The sequence below is a fragment of the Lonchura striata genome, chromosome 15 (genome assembly GCF_046129695.1).
Source record: "Lonchura striata isolate bLonStr1 chromosome 15, bLonStr1.mat, whole genome shotgun sequence".
Classification (NCBI taxonomy): Eukaryota; Metazoa; Chordata; class Aves; order Passeriformes; family Estrildidae; genus Lonchura; species Lonchura striata.
This window is the reverse complement of record NC_134617.1, coordinates 14,467,121-14,492,818: the sequence shown is the minus strand read 5'-3', so window position 1 is coordinate 14,492,818 and position 25,698 is coordinate 14,467,121. Positions and strand designations below refer to the sequence as shown.

At 39.5% G+C, this 25,698-nt stretch overlaps 1 protein-coding gene across 2 annotated transcripts in view; it reads left to right on the top strand.

The window, feature by feature from the left end:
* SLIT3 (slit guidance ligand 3) overlaps positions 1-25,698 on the top strand; it is a 482,283-nt gene that overhangs the window by 3,431 nt on the left and 453,154 nt on the right. For both annotated transcript variants that reach the window (XM_031506038.2, XM_031506039.2), the window contains 2 exons: positions 18,754-18,825; positions 21,843-21,914. In XM_031506038.2, coding sequence (XP_031361898.2) covers positions 18,754-18,825; positions 21,843-21,914 — 144 coding nt within the window. The remainder of the gene's footprint in view (positions 1-18,753; positions 18,826-21,842; positions 21,915-25,698) is intronic.

Here is a 25,698-nt window from a genome sequence, read left to right as displayed (position 1 = left end):
CATTTCTGTCAGTCCATTGTGAGCAGCCTTTCACTGTTTTCCTGGTGTTTACCAGCATCTTTATTACAACTGTTTTAAAGCTTGTATCACTTTCTTCAAATCTAGATTTCTACTAATTGTACCAACTTGGGTTTTCTGATGTAAGTAGAGGGAAAAAGACTCCATTCCTCTCGAGTCTAAATTCTGCTCATACATGACACATCAGTCAGCCACAGGATATATCAGAGTATCTCATTTTTCCCTGTGCTCCACAGCAACCTGCAACTATTTATGACATAACAGTGGGTTGATGAGTAATCTTCTTACTAGTATGTTTAGCATGCAAGTAAAACCAAATCGATCATATCTGGAATCACAAAAATATTTTTAATCTTGGAGAAATGTTTATATGTTGGGAAAATAATTTTAACAAGTTTCTTGATGGCCACACACGAAGTGCCTTTTAAACTATTATTCTCTGGAAAAGTATTTATTTCTCTCTGCTTTCTCCTGAGCTAAAAATTCCACATACCTGTTCAAGTCGGAAACTTTTTGCTTTAATTAGTGAAAGATCTAATGGCACCACTTAAAATATTTTGCCACCAACTCTTTTAGAATTATGTTTGGACAAATGTTACAGATTGTTTGGGCTAATGGAGCCAAGTTAAATATTATTCAAATTTGCGTTAATATGAAACCCAGGAAAACTGAAAATATAACATTAAGGAAACAATGGGAAATATCTTTAGGGGGAAAAGAATTTCTTATTGGGAAGGTCTATTAAATGAACTAGCTTTGATTACTGATTCTTCAGGAGAAATTAGATGCATGCTTGATTTCTTTTTTTTTTTTTTCCTGAACACTTTGAAGGTCTGTAGGTTTGTACCTGTGATTTCTACCTTGAAGGAAATCTACAGATTATCCCATGATCACAGAAACAGAGTTATAAAACAATCCCACACTTCTAGTTTTAGTTTTTACATAGACTAATCTTTAATAGGAACTTTGCAAATATAGCAAGTAGCGTTAGGTTCGTGTTGCAGTTTTTCCCTTGTTATTCCATTCTATGATAGTCTTCTAATTATGTGGTTGAGATGGAAGCTTTGGTTCACCTCTCATGAAGAGCTAGAAAGAGGTGAAAACTGTCCTGCTGCACAATGAAATTACTCATTCTGGAGAAAATAAGTAGTGAAGCAAATCCTGGTCACTTCCAGAAGCAACTTCCAGTGATGCTTGTTCTGGAGAAGGAATGCTCAGGATACCCATGATATTCCATATTTACAACATTTCCTCTTATTGCAGAATGTGATGCTCCACAGGTGTCCTTGAACAGGATGGCAGAGCTGCCCTTGTGGTTTTTGTTAGTATTTACTGATCACTTCTGGACTTGTGAGCAGCTTAGCACCTTACCAAAAAGAGAAATTGATAGAATTTTTGTGTTTTGGAGAAAATCTGGTAATTTATTAGATAACTTCTGGACTGGGCACAGTGATTCTTACATTTCAGTTGGGCTACTGATAAGACATTCTGACCTAATAAAGGAAGAAAATTTAAGGATATGTAAGCACATCCACAAGAATCCCAAATAGCTTACAAATATTTTACCTTTCTAAAATGTTCCTTAGGATTGCTCCATCAAACTCCCATAATCAGACTTTCTTAGCTGTGCTTCAGTTCTTGGATGTGATTATTTATAAAATTTCCTTCAATGGATATGTTTTCTATATATGTAGGCTATCCTACATGTGGTTCTTTATAACATTTAATAATGCTGATAGCCACGTTTAGTTGGAGATGATGCATAAATGCAGTGAGCAGATCAAAGCCACCTGCCTGCCAGTTGAGTTCTTCAGCTCTGAAAGGAGCCAGTGATGCTGAGAAGCTGCTCAGAAGTCTTCTGGGTCAGTGTCTGCCTCCTGTTTGGGTGTGAAGCATGACCCTTTGTGATTTTCCTCCCATTGATGCCTGGTTATCTCCCTGTCTGTTAGCAGCACGTTACATATGTATAAAAGCTTCTTTGGAGAATTTAAGCATGTTTGAGTTCTTGATGAGTTTGTTTGGTGGCTTAGGCTCTTGTTTAATTGATAGCTCTCCTGTGTTAGTCATTGCTTTGTTTTGCCTTTCATTTGAAGGATTCTTTACCTTGCTAAATTGATAAAGCTTGCAGGACCAATCTGTTCTGTGCTTTGTCTGAGCAGCTAAATTGAGTGTGTCCACATTTAGGTGCAATTTAGAAGCTTAGTCATCTGCTTACTCCTGAGTTTTCATGTGGTCTGGGGTTTCTGTTACACAAATATATTATTATGGTGGTTTTGGCCTAGGTGCATGGAGCTGCTGAAGTTGCACTGGCTTGTAATAAGTTTTCAACTTCCTCAATTCTGTCTCCAAATTAAATCTAAGCTCCTGTCTTGAATGCTTCCATATTCCTGCAGAAGGTGATGTTAAACACATGCAAATATAATTATGTGACTCTTACACTGACATTCTGCTTTTCTAGACTTCTTCCCACTAGGGATTACCACTCATTTGTTTGTAGTAATTGTCTCCAAAACCTTGCATGGAGCATTTCTCAGATTTTTTTTTCCCCTAGGTCATGTGTCAGTAAGTGGATATACGTGGCTTTGGCTTGGAAATCTTGCTCTTGGAGGGACTGATCCTGGGAAAACTCAGCTGAGTTCTCTGATTTTATGGGGAAAATTCCCTTTCCTAATGTAACTCTGACTAGTAGTGCTTGAATGGATGTTGGCACAAACCTGGGTAGGGTCATTCTGGTGCTATTAAATTTGTGATGTGGTTTTGAAGTGATGGGAGCAGGAAGGAGGATGGAATTAGCTGTTGTAAATTGGTAGCTGCAGAAGCAAGTAGTGGCCATTGTCATGTTGCCTGTATTTATTTGCACAAATTTGGATTAGATTTTGAGATGAAAGAGACCAGGCTACTTCCTGCAGAACTTTTTAATGAGCTTCTCTGAGACTATTTACTTTTATTCATATTCTTACTTTTGCAGCTGAGTATTGATTCATGCAAAGGAATTAGGCCAAAGGAAAGTTGCCCCTCTAAAGAGCAGCTGTTGTCTTTTGGGAAGTCCTAAAATGCAGATGATGAATATTGTTTTTATATCGCTGGAATTTGTGCACTGTATGGGTTTGGGGAAACATGTAGCCAATAATACATGTATAACTTACCTGTAGGGATGTGAGGCCAGTAAAAAAAGTAAATCCTCATACTCTTTTATTGGCACTATAGTTATATAAAACTCCTTGTGTTTTACACTGTCATTTGACCTTTGTAGTGGGAACTACCTGTCATCTTTTGGAATGTCACTGCCAGGGTACAAACATTTCCAGCTGTGTTTAAAACAAGAGTAGCTTGTCCTGCATGGACATTGGCTTCTGATATTTGTTGTCTGTGTTTTAAAGAGTATTTAGGATATTCCTCAATATCCACAGAACAGAGAAAAATGATTTTTTCACAGAAATCTCACGAGGTGTTTGGGGGTAATGATAATAGGGGAAAAGGACTTGGCTCTAATAAGGGTATTCAGTGAGTAATTTCAGTGGCTGCATGTAAAGAAGTGAGTTTGTTTACTGCAGAGGCCAGTCAGAACGTTTAAATCTGGACGTGTTCTCTCTCAGGAACTAACAGCCCAAATGACTTGAAGCTTAATTTTCCCAAAACCCTTGTTAAAGTTTTTTGTTGCTTGATTTCCCACAGTGTGGATCACCTGTGGGAATCCACTCACACATTTGTGGTCCCACAGCTCTCTGAAGGGGCTTCTCTTTTCCTCTTGGGCTTATTTTCCATCCTGCAGGGCAAAACAGGGATACTTGTCCTCCTCAGGGAGGAGGAGGAGGCACAGCAAATTTCTAACTTCAGGTGAGGAAGGAAGATAAGTTTGGGGAGCAAAGCCAAAGTGAACCTCAAAGGGCAAAGCTTTTTCAAGAAGAATGATGTTGGCAATACGATGGAGAATGGCTGACTGCAGGGGACGTGGGGCAGAGGTTCCTTCAGGGGATTGTGGTGTTCAGAGGTCAGTTTTATTCCCTGTCCTCTTGTGAGGTCTGAGGGACAGGCTGGTGGAAATGTGCCTCCTGTCCTTTGTGGGTTCTCTTTATTTTTTTTCTACCTCTGTCGAGGTTGGGATTGAAGGCACTTAAGACAGAGTTTCATGTTTGGACTCAGGTGTTGATTATTTCTTATCAGAGAAACAGCTTCACAGCCATGAGTTCTAAAGTCTTTCATTAGCAAGGCACAAAATGGTTAAGTCTCTCTTTTTACAAGGTCTTTTAAGACTAAACTATCTGATTAAGAAAGGACACCTAGATTATTTTCCCTTTTAACCTTTTAACTGATCTCTGAAGCCTTCAATGTGGACTTTTCTCTCCAATTACAAATCATCACCCAAACCCATGCAGAAGGAAGAAGGCAAAGAACAGTCTCCACCCTAAAACCTCCATCATGCTTCTTATGTATTACTATATTCTAAAACCATAAACTCTAAGTTTTCCACTCTGTGATATTACACACTTCTAACCAACTACACACCCGTAATCCCAGTGCTATTAATCAATTTTAAATGTCTTCTCCTCAGCCTCAGGTCAAATGCAGTGTTTACTTGTGGGTCTGTGCCTTTCAGCACAGAAAGTTTAAAATTCTCAGCATCCAGGATTCCAGCAGTCCTTGGCTCCTTTCTGCTGCTGAGGTCACTGGAAGCTTCCAGAAGTTCTCATTGATTGAAGTGCTTTAGCATAACACAATATGGATTTTGATCTGGGACTGCTGGGGTGACTCCCATCCCTCTTATGCTCACCAGTTTGCCAATGTAAAGCAAAATGAATTCTGCTTTTTTGTTTGTTGTGTAAGTCATATTCAGGATAAGAAAAGGCTGGCTTCCAGTCATATTTGGGTAGCAATATGGCCCGGGCTCTGTTTTCAGTATTTTTCAAGTCTTTTCTCCAGAGATCTGTAATGCTTTATTTCCAAGTCTGTTTTCAGTGTTTTCTAGACAGACATATCATCATTTAAAATCTTGAATGGATCTTGTTAATGGCAAGAACTGCTTCTTCCCCATTAGCAAATGGCCTTGTAAGCAACTGACAGTTTGTCTAATGGTATTAAATACATCAAAGATAAGGGAGCAGGTCTGTGCTCTGTACTCAGTAAATGCGAGATTGAGTTGAAGGCCATCTCCACAGAAAAGAGAATTTAAGAGGCAGATTCTTACCTCTGCCAGTTACTTTCAGCCTTTTTTTATTTTTTCCTCTCTAAATGAATCTGTTCTGTCAGTTGTCTCTGTCAGAATAAATTTTTGTATTTTGCTTTTACACCATTTGTTGGATGGCTGCAATATATGATTTTAATCTTATGATTGATAGATTTCTGGAGCTTCTAATTAGATTTTTACCTTTCTATTTGCGATCGACTTCTTTTTCTAAGACCCTAATTTTGTCTCAGGTAGAAATGAGACTGTAGCTGTTGCTTCAAAACTGCTTTGCTGTCACTGGTGAAGGGAGAATTTACAGTAAACAAGAGTATGGTTAAATTGAGGCAGAAAACTCAGTTTTAAACCTGGTCTGGTCTTGACTTTCCATTGATCAGTCTTCAAAATCTATCTGGAATTTGCTTCTAAATTGAATATAAAATTGATGTGACCTAGCAGTTAATTTTTACCTGTTTTTCTCAACAGTTGTAGAAATTATTCTTAACTTTCTGGCAAAGGGACTCCTCAGGAGAAACCTGTGTCTTTCCTGCATGCAGGATGCTGTGCCTGCCTTTATTCCTGCTTCAGCTGCCTGGAGAGGGATCAGCTTGGTGGAATTAGTGCTAGGGTACTGATGAGAACTCTCAAACACCTGTAAATGCTTTTGGAGTGCAGGATTTTGGGACACGTTGTCCCTGTTGGTGCCTCACTGGCTGCCCCGTGCACCCACAGTCAGTGTGGTTTGGGGCAGCAGTGTTGTATTTGGGAATCAATGTTGTATTTGGGAGTTAATAGGAATTAATGTTGTATTTGGGAATTAATTGGAATTATTGTTGTATTTGGGAATTAATTGCCCCTCTTCTGTGGTGTGGGGACACAGTGGTGACATTGTGCTGTGTCTGCATCCCAGCAGTCACACACAGCACAGGACACAGGAGCTGCCTGCAGTTCAGGATGTTTTCTCTGCTCCTTTGCTTCTACAGAGACAGATTGGTAATTCTGTTTCAGCCAGGACTCTAATAAAGGGGAGGGCAGACTGCTCTGGAGGTCAGTGATTTTGGGAGATCAGTAACCCATTTTTAGCAGCCTGTCAGTGTGCTTGTAGAAAATATGGGGAGGATGGTGCTGAACTCCATTTCTGATGGATTTATTATCTTTTTTCCTTCCATTCTGATGTTGTTTCTTGAGAGGAACAGTCCTTGTTTAAAAAAAAAAAAAAACCAAAACCAGCAGTTTGTTTTACAAAACTTAAAATTGACTGTAATTTTAATTATATCAGTTAAGAAAACAGAGTGCAAGTTAGGCTGTGTTGGATTGAGGAATGTGCCTCCCATACTCACCTGTTCTGTTTCATCTGCTTGTCTTCATCCCTTTGCTCTTTTTTCTTTGCAGAAAATCCCTTGGGAAATCTTTGTTTGCACAGTGCTCAATATGAAGGAATCTTGAGCTATTGTAAGGGTGCTTCTAGGGATGGTAACAGAAATTGTAATAAATTTCGTATTAGTGGAGCTGAGGTTCTGATCTCCAAAATCACTGCACAATCAAATGCAGCTTTTAATGTCTGTCTCCAAACTCTGTTTCAAGAGCTGGATTCTGTCAAGGTTGGCTATGTCACTGTAGGGGGACAGAGTAGAGGGGAAGAGTGTGGAAATCAACTTTCTTGTGAAATGTGTCAAAAGGGAAGTGTTTAACTATTTGGAAGATAACATTCTGATAGCAGAAGCAAGGTGCATGCTAGATAGTTAGGGGACTATTCCAGAGTCTTTGGTCTTTTTTTTCCATTGGTCTTTTTCCTTTTCTCCTGTGACAGGTAAGAATGTGATAATTAACTGGTGCAGAATACAAATGTTAGTAGACTGTGAACTATTACTGGTGTACCCAATAAATAATCCTGAAAGTTTCAAATGATACCATGAGCTGTGAGCCTTCCTCACTTTCTCAGGTCAGAGTAAAACCAAATATTTAAAGGCAGTTTAACAAAACTGTCCTACTGAACTGTCATCTCTGACATTTTCTCTGGGTGTGCACTGGGCAATATTGAGCACTTCTTCAAATATTTTAGCAGCTTTTTAAGTTGAAGTAGTACTTGGCTGTCTGCCTAAGAGGGTTTTGGGTGTTAGCATTAAATGCAGTGTCATATGTTACAAGATACCAACCTAATGAAAAAATTTGACTTTACTTGGCAGAGTTTTTTTCCACAATTTGTCCCAAAATAGAAAATATTAAAATCCTTAACTTCAGTTTTCCTTTGAAGATTACAAAAGGCTTGTCCAAAAATGCAAGAGTCTTCCTTGGAATTTTATAATGTGTTCCTTGGGATGTGCTGTCTTATCCAAGGTGAATGAACAAATAAATCCTGCGTTGTTATACATTCCCTATGTAAGAATATAATCTAACTTTGCATTAATGATTTTTCTGCTTTCCCAATAAGGAAACAGCACACAGCAGTCTGCCCATTCTCTCTGGTTTAGGGTAGAGTGTGTAGCATGAAAAGTTCACAGAACAGATGTGATCACAGGACATCCAGCCCATTAAACTAATCCTGCATATGTATGTACTGCTTGTCTACAGCTATGGGGACAGCACTGTTTAATTAAAGCAGTTGTGTTGTTTAAATATGACTCTTGAGAAATTTCAGCAGGGGGAAGATGAGTCCAGAAAGCAGTTTGTGTCTTGTGCCTTCCTGTTTGTCCTGAAGCACGTTTTGCCTGGACTTTAGTGGGAACTTTACTTATGGATTTTCTCCAACTTTGTCTTTTGTCTGTGTGATGGTTTTGTTTAGACTGGGGAGGCATTATATGAGGAACTTTCTTTTTGAAATGCTGATTTTGGCAAAACCTGGACGAAACATCTTTCTTTGGGGAGGGCAGCAGTGGTTACAGCATCACTGAGCAATGTGGGAGCCTCTGGGTCACAAGCTTGTGTGAAATTGTTGTGGAGTGTGAGAGGAGGCCCTGGCAGTCTCATCCTCCTGAAGTGGTAGAGCTGGTTAGAGCTGGGGTTTGGAAAATACAGCTGGGCACAAAGGAGAGCTCCTTGTGAGGCAATGGCACAGGGAAGCAACTGTGCATTTCTGAAATGCCTAGAGAAATGCAGCAGGGAGGTTTGCTAGAGACCAGAAAAAAGAGGTGAAAAAAAAAAAATTATGGAAGGGAAATTCTTCAGCAAAGAGAACTTGTTTTCCAGAAGTGGAAATAGATACTGAGAAATAAGGCCCTAAGGGAAAGGCTGGTTCTTCAGAGAGATGAAAACACACATCTGGATATAAGTTTCTCAGATAAGAATGTGAAAGTGTAGGAAACAGCCCAATGATCCTTTGGAGCTTTGAGTTTTAATAGATAACATGTGAAAAGGCAGCAGAAGATAAGGAGCAATCAGAAGTGTTTTATGGATTTAGTGGGGTTTGGTTTTGGTTTTATGTTCATTTTTTCCCATTTTGGAAAGTTTTTTTAGCTAATTGCTTATGAAGTTTTTTAGAAGATGAAAATGGATTGTTCCCAGTTAATCCCAGTTAATGTTAATTTCATTTTATAGAACAGATAATTTACAAGCTGATTCTTCCATAGCCCTCATGTATGCAGCAGGGTTAGTACAAAGTGGTTTTATAAGCATGAGGAGTTTCAGTAACTTGAAACATCAGAATTCTGTGCAAAGGCTTTAGGAAAACTTGAGTTTTGTGCTCATTTAGCAAACACTGTGAAATCAATTCAGCTTTACTGCAGCAAGTAAAAACCCAAAAGTGGGGTGAGGATGGGGGACAAGGAAGGTGGGAGTCTACTCAAGAGTGAAGAAAATCGCTTGTAAATTGGTTGCAACATCTGGTTGCTAACATCAAGTCAATACAACCCTTCCTTCAAAATTCATTTTACATATTAAAACTGTCCTACGCATTTTATTGCAACATTTTGGCTTCCTCTGCTCCTCAGTGGCCTCTGTAGACATGTTACACTCAGTGTGGTGATGCTAGGAATGAATAGACTTGGTGAAACTGGATGCTTTTTACATTAAAAAACCAAAGCCCTGAACAGCAACAAAAAGAAAAACCCCAAACATAAACAGAGATCTCTCTTACCTTTCCAGGAAAAGATCTGGGAAGGGTTTCTAGTCTGTGCATGTCTGAAAGTGAGCAGGGTGATGAAATCAAGGCTTGATTTTCATGCCAGGCTTCACCAAAATAATTTGTTTGTTCGTGGAATGTCTTTCCAAGTTATCACGAATTTACAGCAGTGAGGAGCAGGTGTGAAATATTGCAAGTCTGAAATATCAGTTTGTCTGCATTAGTGAAGAGCACCCAAACACTGTGATCTATTCAGTCACACACTGAAGTACAAAATCAAAGCAATGCATGTTTTGCTGAAGTTTGCAGCAATGCTTTTTGTCCAGATGAGTCCTGAAGTGTCAAACACTGGAGCACAGGCACATCTCTGTTGATATCCTGGTGGTGTTGTCCCTGTGGCAGGTGAGTGAAAATATGGCCCAGAGAAAGCCTGATGTGGTGTGATTTGTGCCTTTGTGGCAGTCTGAGCTTTGGGCTGGTCTGAGCACCTGCAATCCATGTAACCTGCTGGTCCTGCTGGACATGAAAGAAGAGCTCCAGTTGGAGGAGTTAAGCAGGAATGGCTAAACAAGATTAAGGATTGAAGAGAAGTAAGAGTGACCTTTTGTATGTGCAATTGTTAACCCTGGGGTTCATTTGTTAGTATGAATTAAAATGATGCTTGAGCTAACCTGACACAGAACTGTACTTGCTCCTCTTTATGATGTGCATATCCTACCTTCTTCATATTAAACCAAGTTTCTGTAGCAGCTGTGTTTTAGAATCTATTATTATTATTTTTTATGCTTCATATTTAAAGTTTTCTGCCATTCCCTGAACTCACCCTGAAACAAAAGGCAACAAATACTTGTTTTACCCTTTGCCTTTGCAGAAAATGTAGAACCATGGAATCACTAAGGTTGGAAGGGACTTCATGATGTCTCCTGGTTCAGCCTGTCCTCAAAGCAGAACATGGAATTCAGACAAAAAAAGTCTGTTTGGGTCTTGAAAACCAGAAATTTCCCCATGTATTATTTTCAGTGACTTTTCCAGTGCCAAACTAAGGCTGCTGCTGAGCAGCCTGCACTTTGCATTTTGTGCTTTTAGGCTTTTCAAGGCAGAGGTGATCCTTGCCTGTGTTGGAGGTGTCAGGGTGAGTTTGGGCTGTGTCAGCCTGATGTCTGCACCAGCAGCTGTGTCCTGCCTTCCTGCAGGCTTGTTCAGGTCAGGGATGTTTGAGTTGATCCTCTGCCACTCCTGCCTGTTCCTCTCCTCTTGAGCACAGGAACATGGGAGGCTGTGCTGGTGAAGGCTCTGAGCACCTCAGTCTGTCTCTCAGCCATCACATCTTGTTTATTGTTATATTATTTCAGTTGAGGTACAAGGGCATGGGTTGGACTCGATCATCTTGAAGGTCTCTTCCAACTCAGTCGTTCTGTGAATTATGTTATAGTTGATGCACTGCCAGGAGCTTTTCTTGGTGACCCTTGCCAGCTGGAGCTCCAGATGAGCTTTGGCTTTGCTCAGACCATCACTTGAGGTTTGGGTGGTGTTCCTGCACCCCTGGGTGCTGTTTGTGCTCTCCCTCCTGTGCTCAGCTCCGTCACCATGTGTCTCTTTAGCCCAGCTGGGCACTGGCACACGAGGAAGTGCCAGCACAGCCTCCACCCCTCTCATTCTTCCTGCAGTGTCTCTGCTTTCACCAGGGCACAGGTGACACTGCCAGAGCAGATCTGGAACACATCAAGAGCAAGTTCAGGACTCTGGGGACAGAGGTGAAGGACACAGGAGTGTAAAATGTACTGTTAAACATTATGCTGTCAGCATAACCATTCCTTTTTGTGGATAATAAAACCTGTGCACTCTAATAATTAGACAGGAATTCCTGCAGGCTGAGACAAACATGTATTTCCTTGGAAGAAGCAAAATATTTGAATTACTCAATCCATTATGCTGCTTTCTGTGGGCCTTGGTGTGACTTCCACTGCAGCCTGCTGTAGGGAATTCAGCCTGGAATTCAACTGCACAAGTTGCAAAAAGTGAAGGGGTTTTTCTCCTGGATATTTCTTAACATCTGTAATTTGCCAAATATTTTTTTTCTTATTTTTATAAGGATGAGGGCAGAAGTGTGTTGTCTGCAAGCAGTTCCAGATGATTTGGACACTTAATGTGTGTTATTAACCCAGCACCACTGTAATGGGCTTAAGAGTGGACAGCTTATTCACAAAATTAGGGCACTTAACCTCGAAGGTCCGTTTTTCTCATTGTTCAGACAGAAAGAAAACAGTCTGACTCATACCTGAAAGCTTTCTCTAATCAGAGCAGAGGATCTAACCTTTTTTGAATTAAAAGCTGTCGTGTAGGTGTGTTACAAAACTATGATGGACTGCAGCATGGGATTTGCACACTCCAACTATTGTGTGGCTGTTTAATTGCTATTTAAATTTTCCTGAGGACTGAAACTAGCCAGGGTCACACACGTGGTATCCAGCAACTACAGCAAAAATTCAGAAATGTTGAATAGTGATTTGGTTGTTACTCTTGTATAAGATGTGCACAGTGCTGGATCCCAATGTTTCTGTGTGGGTCTGTGCAGTTCTTGTTGCTGAAACGATGCAGAATATTTGGCCAGCACTGGTGCTTGTAGCAGGGCTTGTTTTTTCTCTCTTAATGTTTCTCCACCTGTGGCTTGTTCTTGCTGCAGATCAGGGAAGGGGATCTGCAGTCTCCAAGCTGCTGCTTATAGTTTGCAGTAGGATCTCCCCTTAACCTTTCTTTAATTTAAGTTCAACAAACCCAGGTGTTTCAGCCTCTGTTCAAATGTCATCAGACAGCTTCCTGAGAGTCTCTTTCCTGTCCTGAGAGCCCACACTGACCCAGGGTTGCAGATGGGCTGTCAAAAACCCACAGGACAAGGCAGCAGTGAATTCTTCCAAATTCTGAACCACCTCTGTCTGTGGTTCAGGTGGCTTTTGCTGCTCCAAGGACCTCTGCTGGAGTTTTGGGGCACAGTGGGACTCCAGGAGAATTTGCTGCAAAGCATCTTCCTGCTGGTGCAGTACCCCACCTGTGGTTGTTGCATGGGTTTATTTCCTCTCAGAGGGAGGGCTTTGAATATTTTTCTTCTATTGAACTAAATGATGTGAAAGGTTCAGAGAGTGCCAGTCTTTCTACAGATCAATAGAAATAAAAATAAATTCTCATGCTCCTTTGTGAAGTCAGCTGATAAGAAGAAAGAAATAACTTAAATCTTAGAGAGATGAAATGTACTATTTTTTAAAAATTGGAATTACCTCAGCTGAATTTGATTTTGAAGTTTTTGTCTTTCCTAAGAAGTGATGTTCATACTTGCCCATGTGATTTGGAAACTAGTGGAATTTGTGTGTTTCATAAAACCCAGTCGCAAGAATTCATTTCCTGCATTGCAAAACTTGAGATGAAAATATGTTCAATCTGAAGATATGCAGATTGTGCTGCCAGAGGGCTTCAGGATAGCGTTATAATTGAGTAGTTTATCACAGTAACTTTGAAGTTCTTGGATTGAAGGCAAAAGAGAGAATTGCCAAGTGCTTTCTGTTGGGAATTATGGTCATTTAAGGTTAAGAGGCTGGTGGCAGTTCATACCCATTAAAGAAAATTAGCTGCACAGCAGAAATCCTGGAAAATGGTTAAAACAATAAAACAGACACTGGGTGTGTGAAGACTGGAAAGGGCAGCCAGAATCTGCTGTGTGGGTACATTCACACATGGGAGTGCGTTTTTGTCTCTTTCCTGGTCCTGGTTTTAGCGTGTTCCCAAACCAAGAACTAAAGCACTCCTGAAGAAGAGGGGAGGCTTTACTGAGCAGCTTTTTACCTCCAGCCCTGCAGATAGCTTCCCTAAAAATCAAGAAGGTTTTCCTCGTGGCTTTATGTTTCTGGAGTGCAAGAGATAGCCAGGTCAAGGGTGAAAAAATGCATTGCTGTGGGAAATGCAGGTTTGTTCCAGCTCAGGTGCTTTGTGTTAGCTGGGGTGGAGAATGGGGATGGGGAAAACAAAGCACAGAAAAACTTCCAGGGGATGACTCAGCTGCCACTCAGGATGCTTTGGGCTGACAAAGTCCTTTAGCAGTACAGTGGCACAGAAAAAGCCTTATTTCTCAGGAGTGAGGGCTGCTTTAGTTACATGGAGGAATTGGGCTAATGAAAAACACCAGTAACTCCTTAGAGCCAGGAATCTGGATTAATTCATTATCACTTGGATTTTAGCTCCCATGTTTTCAGTGTTGACTTGCCATTTAAAATAAACCCTTTGGAATGTGGTACAGATTAATCATAGCAAAGGATGTGTGCTGTCACTTGAAAACAGGTGCTCTTAAATTTCTTAGAAAATTATTTTTCTTCTGTTCTTCATGAACATTTGGAAGTCCCATGAATCATGTCCCAGGTGAGGTTTGTTTTGATGGGAATTCTAGATGGTGTGTTGGATCCTGACCTGTTTTTAGAGGGAACAAGAGAGGCTCTTATTAGTTTCTAAGCTTTGTTCTGTGACACACAAATTTTATGCATTCCTTCTTGAAAAATACAAAAAATGAGGTGAAGAGAAATTCATCTTCCCTGTGGATTATGGGGTGCTGGTTGAATCAGGATTCCTTTCAGAGTGTTTGGTTCTGGGCTGATTTGTTTGTCCCTGCTGTGACACAAATGCGTGCAGCTTTGAACTGGTGTGTGGTAACCACTTTGAAAATGTAACAGGAACAGAAACTCAACTTTGTGTTTGAGGTTCTGTGACTAGAAATGAATATTTACCTTACTTAGGAAGCAGCTGGACAGGAAAGAATCCTAGTGCTGTTTAACTTGGGTAAGAGCTGTTTTTTGAAGTGTATGGCAGTTCATTTTTCCTTAAATACAGTTTCCCTACTGCTCTTATTGAATTCTTTATTCATGTAAATGAAGAAATATCTGAGGACTGCAATTAAGTCTGGTGTTCCTTTTCCTTAGATGGCAGGTTGGTTTTGTTTTCCATGGATTTTCATTTTGTGTAATGTTGTCCTAGGTTAAAGACAAATAATATTAATTAGACAAGAAATATTTTTCAGAATACTGCTCATCTAGGACTTGTGTTTGTCACTGAAATGCAAAATCAGCTACTGCCATGAAATTATTGGGCATCAAGGATCTTCAGGTTGGTGGTAAGAATGTCACTGTTTGCCAGATGGGCACCTGAGAGTTCTCTGAAACAGAGCAAATTTGTTGTTCTTGAGCACTTATTGATAATAAGTGGCTTTAACCAAATGCAACAACTGTGTTCCTTCTAAAAGGGAACTAAATTTCGGCAATTTCTTTTTTGACCAAAAGGTAACAGAATTAGGCCTGAAGTCTGGTAGTTTTTCAGATCAGAAAAAAAAAAATTGAGTTTTGTTTAAAGCACAAAATAGAACCTTGTCTTAAAGCAAACACAGCATTTGCAGTAAGAACATCAGAATGAGTGTGTTTTGTGTGCCCATGAACTTGTGCCCGTGTGTCAGAGCTGCAAAACCAAACCATGGCAGAGCTGGAGAGAGAACTGGTTTGTGCTTTAGTGAGACTCTTCAATTTGGCTTCTCAATTTGCCTGGAGAAGCACAACTGGGCAACCAGAGCTCTGAAATGAGCAGCTGATTAAAGGACCACAAACCCAGAGTCTTGAAGATGCTGAGGAGTTAAGTTAGGGATTGACCTGGGTATGTTTAAGATTCACAGCTATGATGAGGGCCCAAACTTTATTATCCAGATTATCTTGGATATTATAATGGAGACAGAGGGGTTCAGATGGTAGCAAAATAACCTCTGACTACAATAGGAACTTGCTGCAATCTAGTGGTGTTGCTTTGAATTTTTGCATCCTTGTATGTAAAAGGATTTGAGTGTTGTATATGATATTTTATTTATACATACCTACAGAATTACTGAGCTGAAGATTGTGCAAGACCTCAGCATCTGATTGCTGTTGTTATTGGCTCTTCTTAAAAGCTGCTCTGCTGGTTGTGGGGGTGATGGGTGTCAGAGTCAATCCTGATTTGGTGCATCAGGGAGGGGAGGGAGGCTCCGAGCTGTCCGGGATGGGGGGCTGAGATTGCCAAGGCTGGGGAGCCCAGAAGGATGAAGCACAAAGTGTGAAGAGACAACTGGATTTACTTTTCATCCGGTCCAAAGAAGAGGGTGGGGGCTGAGGCAGCGTCCGGATGTTTTGGAAGAGTTGAGTGGCTGGACAGAATAATTATCAACCAAAATTTAAATAATGTAGCAGAGGAAATCTGTGCACTCCTGGCATGCTCCTGGGAATGTTGGTGCTTCAAGACATTGAAAAGTCTGTCTTAAATTCACTTGATTGTCTTTAGAGAAGAATGAAAGATGAAGCAATTCAGAGGAATTATTGCAATGAGACAGGATTTGCTCCAGTTGCTCCAAGCATCCCTGTTTGTAATAAATGTGTACGTTGTGTGACTCAGTCTTCAGCATCTACAAAATATGTGTTGAATTAAATTGTTATTAGAACATAGCAGGACATGTTTATGAGTAAAGCTCTCTTAATAGCTCATCTGAACTCACTTTCATGATGTCTTGTACCATTCTAGTCCAATTCATGTTTCTATTCTCACTGAAATAATTCCTTCCATGTCTGTTTTCTTAAAGCTAACACTAGCTGCACTGTTCTTAGCATGCTTTATCCTAAAAATTATGCTAAAATAAATTAACAAGGCAGACCTAATGTCAAGAGCTTTACCAAAGCTGGTATAGATGTCATTTCTGATTTCTTTTAATGGAGTGATAATCAACTTTGCTGCTGACACTCCAGAAGATACCTGTATTCCTTAATGGAGTTTTCTGAGATATTTTAATTGATTAGACTATCTTATTTGAATGTGAAATGACCAAGAGTAGTAGCTGGTCCTGTGGGAGAGATGTGTCGAGTAGGATTCAAGATCTTCTTGGCCCCATATACTACCCAAAATGCAGGAGTTCTGCACAATAAGAATATTATGTAAAATTATTTCTGGACATAGATACATGTTGAAGTGAAATATAAATAAATTTGCCTGCATGGTATTATTTTCCTCATATCTTAGACACAGAGATTTCTTTTCCAAGAAATCTGTTTGGTTCCAAGAGTCCTTTTGAACACTGATGTGTTTGAAAGCCAACCAAGATTACATGTTAAGGTTTAGCTCTTTGTAGTTGAAACCCACTAGTGAGCCCATAATCAGCTGCCAAACTTTATAAAGGAAACATAAAATATTATGTTGCCCACAAATACCAGCTGTAAACCACTAATGTCTGCATTAGTTCAGTAACTTCAGAGTCACAAAGTTTAATTGACTAATGGGGTAACCTGTGGCAATCTGCTGCTTTGCAGCAGCATTAGACCTACTGTGAACAGGAGGAGGAAATTTTACATAGTTCATCACAGTTTTAGTCTGTTTTTCTTCAAATGGCAGATAAGTCTTGAGGCAGAGCACGTTGGAAAAAGCAAATGTTCAGAAGGTAAACACTGTTTTTTAAAACAGAGGCTGCAGTTATGGTTTGAGCAGAGTGAACTTCGTGAGGAATGTTTCTCTTAAGGTTAGGGCATGGTGCAAGTAATTGGAATAACAGAAATGGAAACCTTTCACTTAGACACTAAACTCTGTAAGTGATTAATAGGATGATTGATATTGTGTATACAGGATAGGCTGTGCCAATCTGCAGGAGTAGAGGAAAAAGCGATCTCAAGATATGTGCTGATCAAGGAATGTTGAAGTCTTTCAGAACAGAGAGCTGCAGATTTCCCCAGGGGAGGAATGTTGAGTGTTCCTGGGGAATTGTGCTCGTGTGTGGGACTGCTGTCTCAGACTGGGTGTGGTGGAGATGTTGCTGTGTGGATGGCAGGAGTGGTGGTTCTGCATGCACTTGCTGAAGCCAAGTAAAGCTGTGCTGGGATCAGGTCTTACCAAAATACACAAAAAGCGGGGCCGTGGACACGGTGTTGCTCCATGTCCCTTGGCTGGCTCCTCTCTGCCTTGGGGGATTCCAACCAGCTGAACGCTGTGTTTTGCTAGAGCTTCTCTGAGATAAAGGCAGAGCTTGTGATGGAATGCCATCAAAAGCAGATGGGGAACAACATGCAAGTCAAACACCAGCTATTTATGTGTTGCTTACCCCAGACGTAATTCTTTCCAGTGTTTCTTGCAATCAGCTCACTGGCACACCAGTGAGTAGTTAATGATGCACCAGGGTAGAAGAACTGAGCTGAGAGCAGAAAAGGAAATTAAGCTGGAAAGTCTGAAGGATGTAGGCAGTGATTCAAAGGTATTCTTGGGGAAAAGCATGAGTCAGTCGAGAGGATAAAGACAAATGGAAGAGAATGGCTGGTACAGGCAGTGAAAGTGCCCTGTACAGGATTGGTGGTTTCTTTTCTTCAGTGAACCTTTTAAAATACAGCTGACATAAGTCAAAGAGGGGTACAGGCTGTCTTGTTCATATAGCTGAAACATAGGGACCTTTCCCCCCCATTTCTTTATCTTTATCCTTACTGTCTATCTGTGCTTTCCAGACAGGAGACTATTTCTTGTATTATAGAAAGGTCTTGTGCTAAGATGCATGAACTATGATGCTTTGGTTTGTAAAATCTGTTTATAATCCATTTTATGACTTAAGGATTTTATTAGTATTATTTTGATGTCTGTCAATAACCATTAAAAATAGATTCCAATATTCTTAAACACTTATTTCTATGCTCTAGTGCATTCCATACTGCTTCAATCCAGTTAAGGTCTTGTATGTTAGTCTCATAGAAAGATTGATGTCAAATGTTTGAAAAAGTTATGCCAAAAATATTATACATTTTGTGTCTACATGCCATATTATTGATGGCATGAAGACCAGAAAGGAAGACCAGCTGTTTGTCTTGTCCCTGTTGGATAGCACTAGGTCAGGGAGAACAGTGCTGAAAGCCATGAAATAACTGAACAGGACTGAAAACCATGAAATAACAGGCCAAATAACAGGATGTTCTCAACTGGCAGAACTTCAGGGGTTCTTGGCAAAGGCAGGGCTGGAGGGGAGAAAATGGCAAACCAGGTCCTGTGGCACCGGTGAATAATCCAGACAGCCGGGTAGGAGCGCACAGGGAGTCACTGAACTAAGCTCTTCTCTTTTCAGGCTCTGTGTGGCCAAAGTTTCTGCAGCAGGTTGGACTCACTTGGGTTTAGAATTATAATTTTGGGGCCCAGTACGCTTATTTCAGTTGTTTTGTACTAATTGGGGCTTGGGTATACACAGCCTTTTACAGAATTTGAGGGGAAAAGAAGCATAGAGTGAGCACTGACACTAGAACTAAAAATGGGAGAAACTTCATCTATGAGAACAACATAGAGGAGGAGGAGGCAAAATGCATCAGGATCAATGACTTGCTTCTTGAGATTTTAAGGCAAATGTTTGTTTGTACAGTTTGAGCAGATTGTGGATGCAGGTACTTTCTGCTAATGGAATTCTGGGTGTCAGTTATAGTGTCTGAATGCTGCTTGCTTTATTTCTCTGCAGGGATCTAGAAAAAAATAACATCACAAGAATCACAAAGACAGACTTCACGGGGCTGAAGAATCTTCGTGTCTTGTGAGTATAAAACAGAACTTGTTTGGTTTTTACGAGACTATTTAAGGGTGCTACTACTTAGAATTTCCTTAGTTCCAGGGATCAAATTCTAGTAATTTTGGCACATTATTCAGTTGTTGGTATTCTTTTAAACCAGGCAACCTGAACTGTTTGTTATGTGAAACAGTAAATTTTAGTTCTGTACTAAAGTGACCGTAGTGGCAGAGCTGTTAGCTGTTTCTTACTAGCTTTGAATAAGCCATGTGCTAAGGATTTTGGTCTGCTTTGCAATCACTCATGCATAAATCACTTATATTGAGACACTAGAAAATAGGGCTTTCAGATTTTGGCCACTGTAAGGTATAGTCCCATTTAACAGCATTTTTCATGGATTTAAGCAGAAGTTGATCAAGAATAGCTGTAGAACTTGAACAGAAGGAAACTGTTCAAGTTTTTTTGTTTAGTATACAGTTATAAATATAAAAATATAATTATTTCCATATAAAATATAAACATACGTATATAAAAACTGAGGTTTTTTGGTGTAGTATACAGTGATAAATACAAAGATTTCAGGTGGTGCTGTCTCATGAGCTCAGGATCCATCAAGGGCTTAACCATACCTGTACATTGGCCTTAAGCATCAGGCTGCAGATTTTGTCATTCCTGGTTTGCTGTTTTTTCTATGTGAACCTCAAACAGCACTATTGAGTTAGTGATGAAAAGTTTTCCTCTGAGTATCTTCTAAAACAAGCCCTTAAAGCTGCAACTGTTGAACTGTTTCAGTTCTTTAGTGATAATTCAAGAAATATTTAAGTCCTGCTAAGGAAAAGGTGAGTCTTTGCTCCTGCTACCTTAACAATTATGAACAAGTTGTCATATACTAAGGAAACACCTCAAATCTATGGGAAGACTTTTTGTTCTTGTGGTGTTTCTCTCCTCTCTGGCAGAGGAGTTGTTTAGATTTCCTTGGCTCCCATCTGAGCTGTCAATACCATTTTGAGAGTCTATTAAAATACATGTTCTGTACTATATTAATGCCAGTAGTTGTTTCAGTTTGGTTGGGTCTTGATAGTGTCAGACATTGCCTCATGCTGCTGCAGTCTTCTATGCCTTCAGGAATAACCAATATGTACAATTGCCATCTTTAGAGCTTTTTTGGAGTTCTTGTCCTTTGCTCATTCCAGGTTTACGTAACTTATTTGCTCAAACTTTGAGTAGCATGGTATCTGCCACAGAAGTCACTGGAATAAAACATCCTTCAGATTTTTCTTAACTTTTCTTTAGTTTCTCTTATGGTCTCTTCATAATTTTGTTACTAAACCCTATTTTCCCTTTTTTTCCCTCCCTGCCCTGTTTGCTGGGGGGTACAGTGGGAATGCAGAAATCTGCAGCCAGTGTTCCTAGAAAGGTAGCCTAATCCTGTTTGCACACATCAGAATGAGGACTAGGAGCAAGTGACCTGGAAACTCCTAGCCCTGGACAGCAGAAAAAAAATCCTCCAGTCTCAAGCAAACACCACACATTCAAAATACCCCTTTGTGCTCCTTCTCCTTACATCCCCTCCAGCTTTGTCCCTTTCCCTTTTCCTCACACAGTTTTCCTCCCCATCCTTTAAGCAGCATGGCTTTCTTGTTCACATGCTGGAGTTTTGTAGTTTTCTATTTTCACCTTCTTGGTGTTACCTATGCAATTCTCTCTTGCTGTCTGTGCCCTCAGCTCCTGTGGCAAGCACATTTTTTTTTTCAGGATTTTTTATAGAGGTGCACAGAGAGAAATGAAAGAAAAAACGATTTCTATTTCTACTCTTTGGGTTTTTTTATGTGGAATGTGTTTGGAGAATTGTTTACCTAGAGTAAGTGTTTAATTAGATTCTGGTGAGGATTGTTTGAGCCTTGATGGCCAATCCAACCCACTTGGGGCTGGACTCTCGAGAGAGGGTCACGAGTTGTGTTAGTGTCAGAGAAAGTAGTATGTAGTTTTAGTATTCTCCTTTTATATAAAATATTAATGTATTTTAGCATAGTTATAATGAAAAAAATAATTCAGCCTTCTGACTTAAGTCAGACATTGTCATTTCTTCCCATTGGGTTCACCTGCATTTAAAATAAGCTCCTGTCCAGTGAAAAGCTCTGAGCATCCTCAGAGGGCAGAGGAGTGGCTGTAGAACAGGCAGGAACAGTGTTGTTCCCTGCTTTTCACTGGCTGCAGACTGTTCAGAGGTGTTACACAGAATATTCAGAGGTGTTTAGTGCTCTCACAGAAGCAGGAATGGGTGTGTGCTGGAGAGAGGGAAAAGGTCACCTCAGATGGGATTCTGGAGTCTCTTCCTTGGCTTCCACTTCACCTGTCAAGAGCATTTCTGCTGTGGCAGAAATTTGGGCAATTCTGAGTGGCAGTCATCCCCTGCACACTGCAAATCAGAGAGAAGTCAGTCTCCTTTGCTTGTAACTTGTCCCAGAGCTGGTGTCAGGTGGAGAGAAAAGCAGGACCAGCCACAGTGGAAGCCTGGACCTGTCCCAGGTGTTTTTGCACAGTTTTTGTACTGTGGGGCTGTAGAGAATTTGGTCACAGCTGCTGTTCCTGAGGGTGGAACCCCTTGGAAGCACTTACAGAGGATTTGCTCCAGAGCAAGCATGGAATCAGTGCAGGATAGAGGGATGAAAAAATTACATTGCAATTGTGTGGGTTCCTGTTGTGGGCTGTAGAAGTCAGTAATCTCAATTATGGGACACAAATATCCTAGAAAGATGAGGAATGACCCAGGGATGTAACAACCAGCACCTTTCTGAGCAAGATGTGGTTACAGAAGTTTAGGAACAAAAATGGTTACCAAATGAGGTGGTCAGGAGGAAAATTTGGAATCAATTTCCTCTTAGTGACCAAGAGAAACAGTGCTCCTCTGCCCTGATTATTTTAATAATCTCCAATTAAAGCTGGTATTGATACTTAGGTGAAAAGCATTTTGATAACATTTGAAGAGAAGTGGGGATGCTTTTATATTTTGTTAAAATTAACTAGTATTTCTGGAATTGCAGGCACCTGGAAGAAAATCAGATCAGTGTTATAGAACGTGGAGCTTTTCAGGATCTGAAGCAACTTGAACGGCTGTGAGTATCTGTATTTATACCTATGGAAAAGCTGCACAATTTCCACCTCACTGTTAATGGTCATCCACAATATCTAATGATAATAAAATTAACTTTCCTTAAGAAACAGAGATGAATACCCACCTAAATTAAAATATGCTCTTAAAGGCAGCTGAATTTACATTACATGATAGCTAATACTTGAAATTAAATGTAGTGTGTCTGCCAAGAAAATAGAACTGGAAGTGAAACCAGAGTCTCAATAACATTACCAGAAGGACATTATCTGGGCAAGTCTTAAAATTGGTATGTGGGGGAAGGACTTTTTGTTAATAACAATTCCATATTATTGTACATTTTTGTATTTTATATATGTCTATGCTAATGGAAATTTAAATTTTCTCCTTTGAGAACCACAGTATTTCTAAAACTGCCTTTATATTTAGTTTTCTGATTCACTTCATTTCCTCTGAAGTAGCATAATGCCAGTGATAATAGTGGATTCCAGGGTATCATGGAAGACTTAGTGTAGGATGGATTGTGGATTTCCTCTGCTTTTGATAGCAATTAAGTTAATTTATTTTCTTTTTTTGGAGAAGGTAGATATAAGATGTCTCAATCTGGAATCAATTTATAGGAAACTCCTGGCCCTGCAGGAGTATAAATTTAAAAATTAAAAATGACAAAGTTAATTCTGCATCCAATTGCTGCTCTTATCTGGGTGTGCTCTTTTTCATCATCATTAATTCTGTCTGTTTATGCTGAGAGCAGAACAAAATGTCTGGAAAACTGAAATACCTTGGAGAATTGTTCTTTGTTAGAAGTAGGTGACCAGAACAATATCACAAGCTGGTTTGGAATGCAGGCTTTTTATGCTTGATTGGTAACTGTTATCTGCAAGGCATTTCTTGTAGGACTTGTTATTTTCCCATTGATATTTTCTAAAGCAGCTTTCAAGAGTTAAGTGCCCACTAGCAATTATTCAAGAGAAGTCTGGAGTATTGAGCTAATGCTGCACTAAAGCTGTTTCAGATGATCTCAGGATTAGATTTGTGTCTGAGTTGTTTAATGAATGTGCTGAACATTTAAAATTAATTTACCCAGTACTTTTGTCATGAATCAAAAAGCTCCATCTATGGCAATAAGGGAGATGAGTCTTAAATTCTGATTATAACAGATTTTCACTTATATTTAATTAGAAAGTACTTTCAGGTGCAGAATTTTGCCATAGCTGATTTATTTCAGCATAAAACCCCACCTAGCTTAATTTTCTAAAATTAAATATAGGCTGACATTGTAGAATAGTTTTTTTCACATTATGTATCATCTTGAAGTGTCAGTATCCTAACTACCAAGTCCAACTTTAAGCTCATTTTATATACATGTGTATACATATATAAATAACTCTTTCTCATATCTATATTTAGATAAAGATTCATGTAGTTTTCCCATACCTATATTTAGATAAAGGTTCACATAGTTAAATTTTGAAAGAGTTTTGAAAAACTTCCAGGAGAAAGGCTGGCTATTGGTAGGCAGAAACAAAACTCAAGTGTCATCTGTGTGTTTCTGCAGAGCCTGCTCTGCCAGCAAATGAAAACAATATATATTGTGAAAGCAGAAGGCAGGAAATATGATACCTTTAATAGTGTCTCTTTAAGTCTGTGATGTTTGAATCTCTCAGCTTTTTTTTTCTTCCCTGTACGAACTCTTAACTTGGCCTGTTCACCATACTGCATCTCTGCTTCTCTTTTATGATTGCCTGTCATTAAAATATTTCCTAAATTAATGTAGTATGAAAGGGAGTTCTGGAAAATTGCAAATTTTTTTTGTATTTTAGCTTAAATCATTTTTAGGACAAAACTATAAATCTGGGTATTTTGCGATGAGTAGGCTTTGGAGAATGGACTGTGGAAAGTTTGGCATAACTCATAAAGGCTAAATTGCAACATTTTAGGTAATATTAAAGCTATTTTATTAAGTATTGTCAAACATTGCAAAATGTTAATGAAGAAAGTATGTTGGTTGCATTTTAAAAAACCTGGCTTTTTTCCATTTAATTTCTTTCAAATAACAAATAAAAATCGCTTACATTGCTTCGATTTTTGGAATAATGTTCTCTTTTTGATCTATTGAAGTGAATGCAAAAGTAATCATTAACTTATTTTTAAACAAAGCAGCTGTACTGGGTCAAACTTTAAAGAACAGGAGTAATTTCTATTCCTGGCAAAATACCACATATAAAATTTTCATTCAAAGCAAGAGGGGAAGTATGTTCCACTCCTCTCCTCATGGTAAGCTTCCAAAGGGCTTAGGCTCAGGTGAATATTAGAGCTCATTTTATTTTCACTTTGGATATTGAAGCGCTTCCATTGTTATTATCTGAGCAAATTAGCAAAATTTTGTTTGACATGTCCTGTAAAAGTAAATTGAAATAAAATGTCTTTAGAGCTGATACCCACTGCTGCCCAATATCCAGTTACTTGGATTTACTCTGATTTTTCTTTTTTTGGTGGGACGTTAATGCTTAAAATGCAAATAAAGGAGGATATTGTCAGAATTGAATATTGGCTCCATAAAATCTGGCCATATCAGTTGAAGAAAGAACATCATGCAAGGTGTCCAGAAGTGACAGACAGCACAAAGCTGAGAAATGAAGCATTGTGGAAGTGGAAGGTAGAAACCACTTCTTTTTTTGGCATGTTTCTATTCAGCACTTGGAAAATGAAGGACTCTAACCCAAAATTCAGTGTGTTCAGTAAAAGTTCTGCTGAATCCTAAGATCCAGAATCCTGAGAAAGACCAGTGGTACTCACCACAGTGGAAAAGCCAAAATGTTTCCAGTGCTTTTATTGCAGTAAGGTTGTACAGCTTTATTCCAGAATATAAAGATTAGTGGTGAGGTAGCTGACCCCTATTTTGGATTTTAGCATTTCAGTTTTATGCTTTGCTATTAACACAGTGTAGGATTTTAAGATAAATGATTATGAAATTTCACGTGCCAAGAGGATCAAGAGGCAAATTGGTGGGCCTGAAAGATGAACTGACATTTCTTCCAGAGCCAGATGTATGTCACACATTTATGTGAAAAATGAGGCAGGATATAAGACACCAACAGATCCTGACTTTTCCACGGCCAACTGCCAGAAATTGTCACGTAGCTCTGTAATCTTCAAAAGAATGGACTTTGGCTGATGGCTGCTTCTTTCTACTCAAATTAGTGTCTTTAGCAAGCATAAAAGATCTCAACATCTGAAAACACTAAAACTGTGTTTTTGTTGTTTAGGGGAGGGGGGGAGAAATGTATAAGCGTGGCCAAATCAAATCTTCTGAAAGTTGGGAAAAATAATTAGCTCTAAGAAAGTAGCAAAAAGCTAGAATTCAGATCTTAACCCTGGTATGGTTTTGGTTTGATGTGTGTGAAGACACAGATCAAAATGGAAATCATGTTTGATTTTAACTGCAGTGATGCTACTGTGCATTGAGTCTCTGTAAGCAGCTTCCCAAATGCTTGATTGAGGTTTTAAAGTGTATTTATTTGGCACAGTGCACTGTAATATTGCTATTAGTGACCAAAGATGCTAAGGAGAGGAATAAATTGTTATGTGCTGCTTCACAATCTGGATTTCATAAATTGAGATTGGACAGGCTTTAAATAAATCATGTAATACAAAAAGCATCTTCCACAATTCCCATGCTGCATGGAGAGATTGGTAGGTGCTCCAGAGTAGCAGGGAAAGAAATAAAAGTGTGGGGCAGCTCTTTGCTGCTGCAAACAAAAGGCAATCCCTGGCAGCACAAGGCT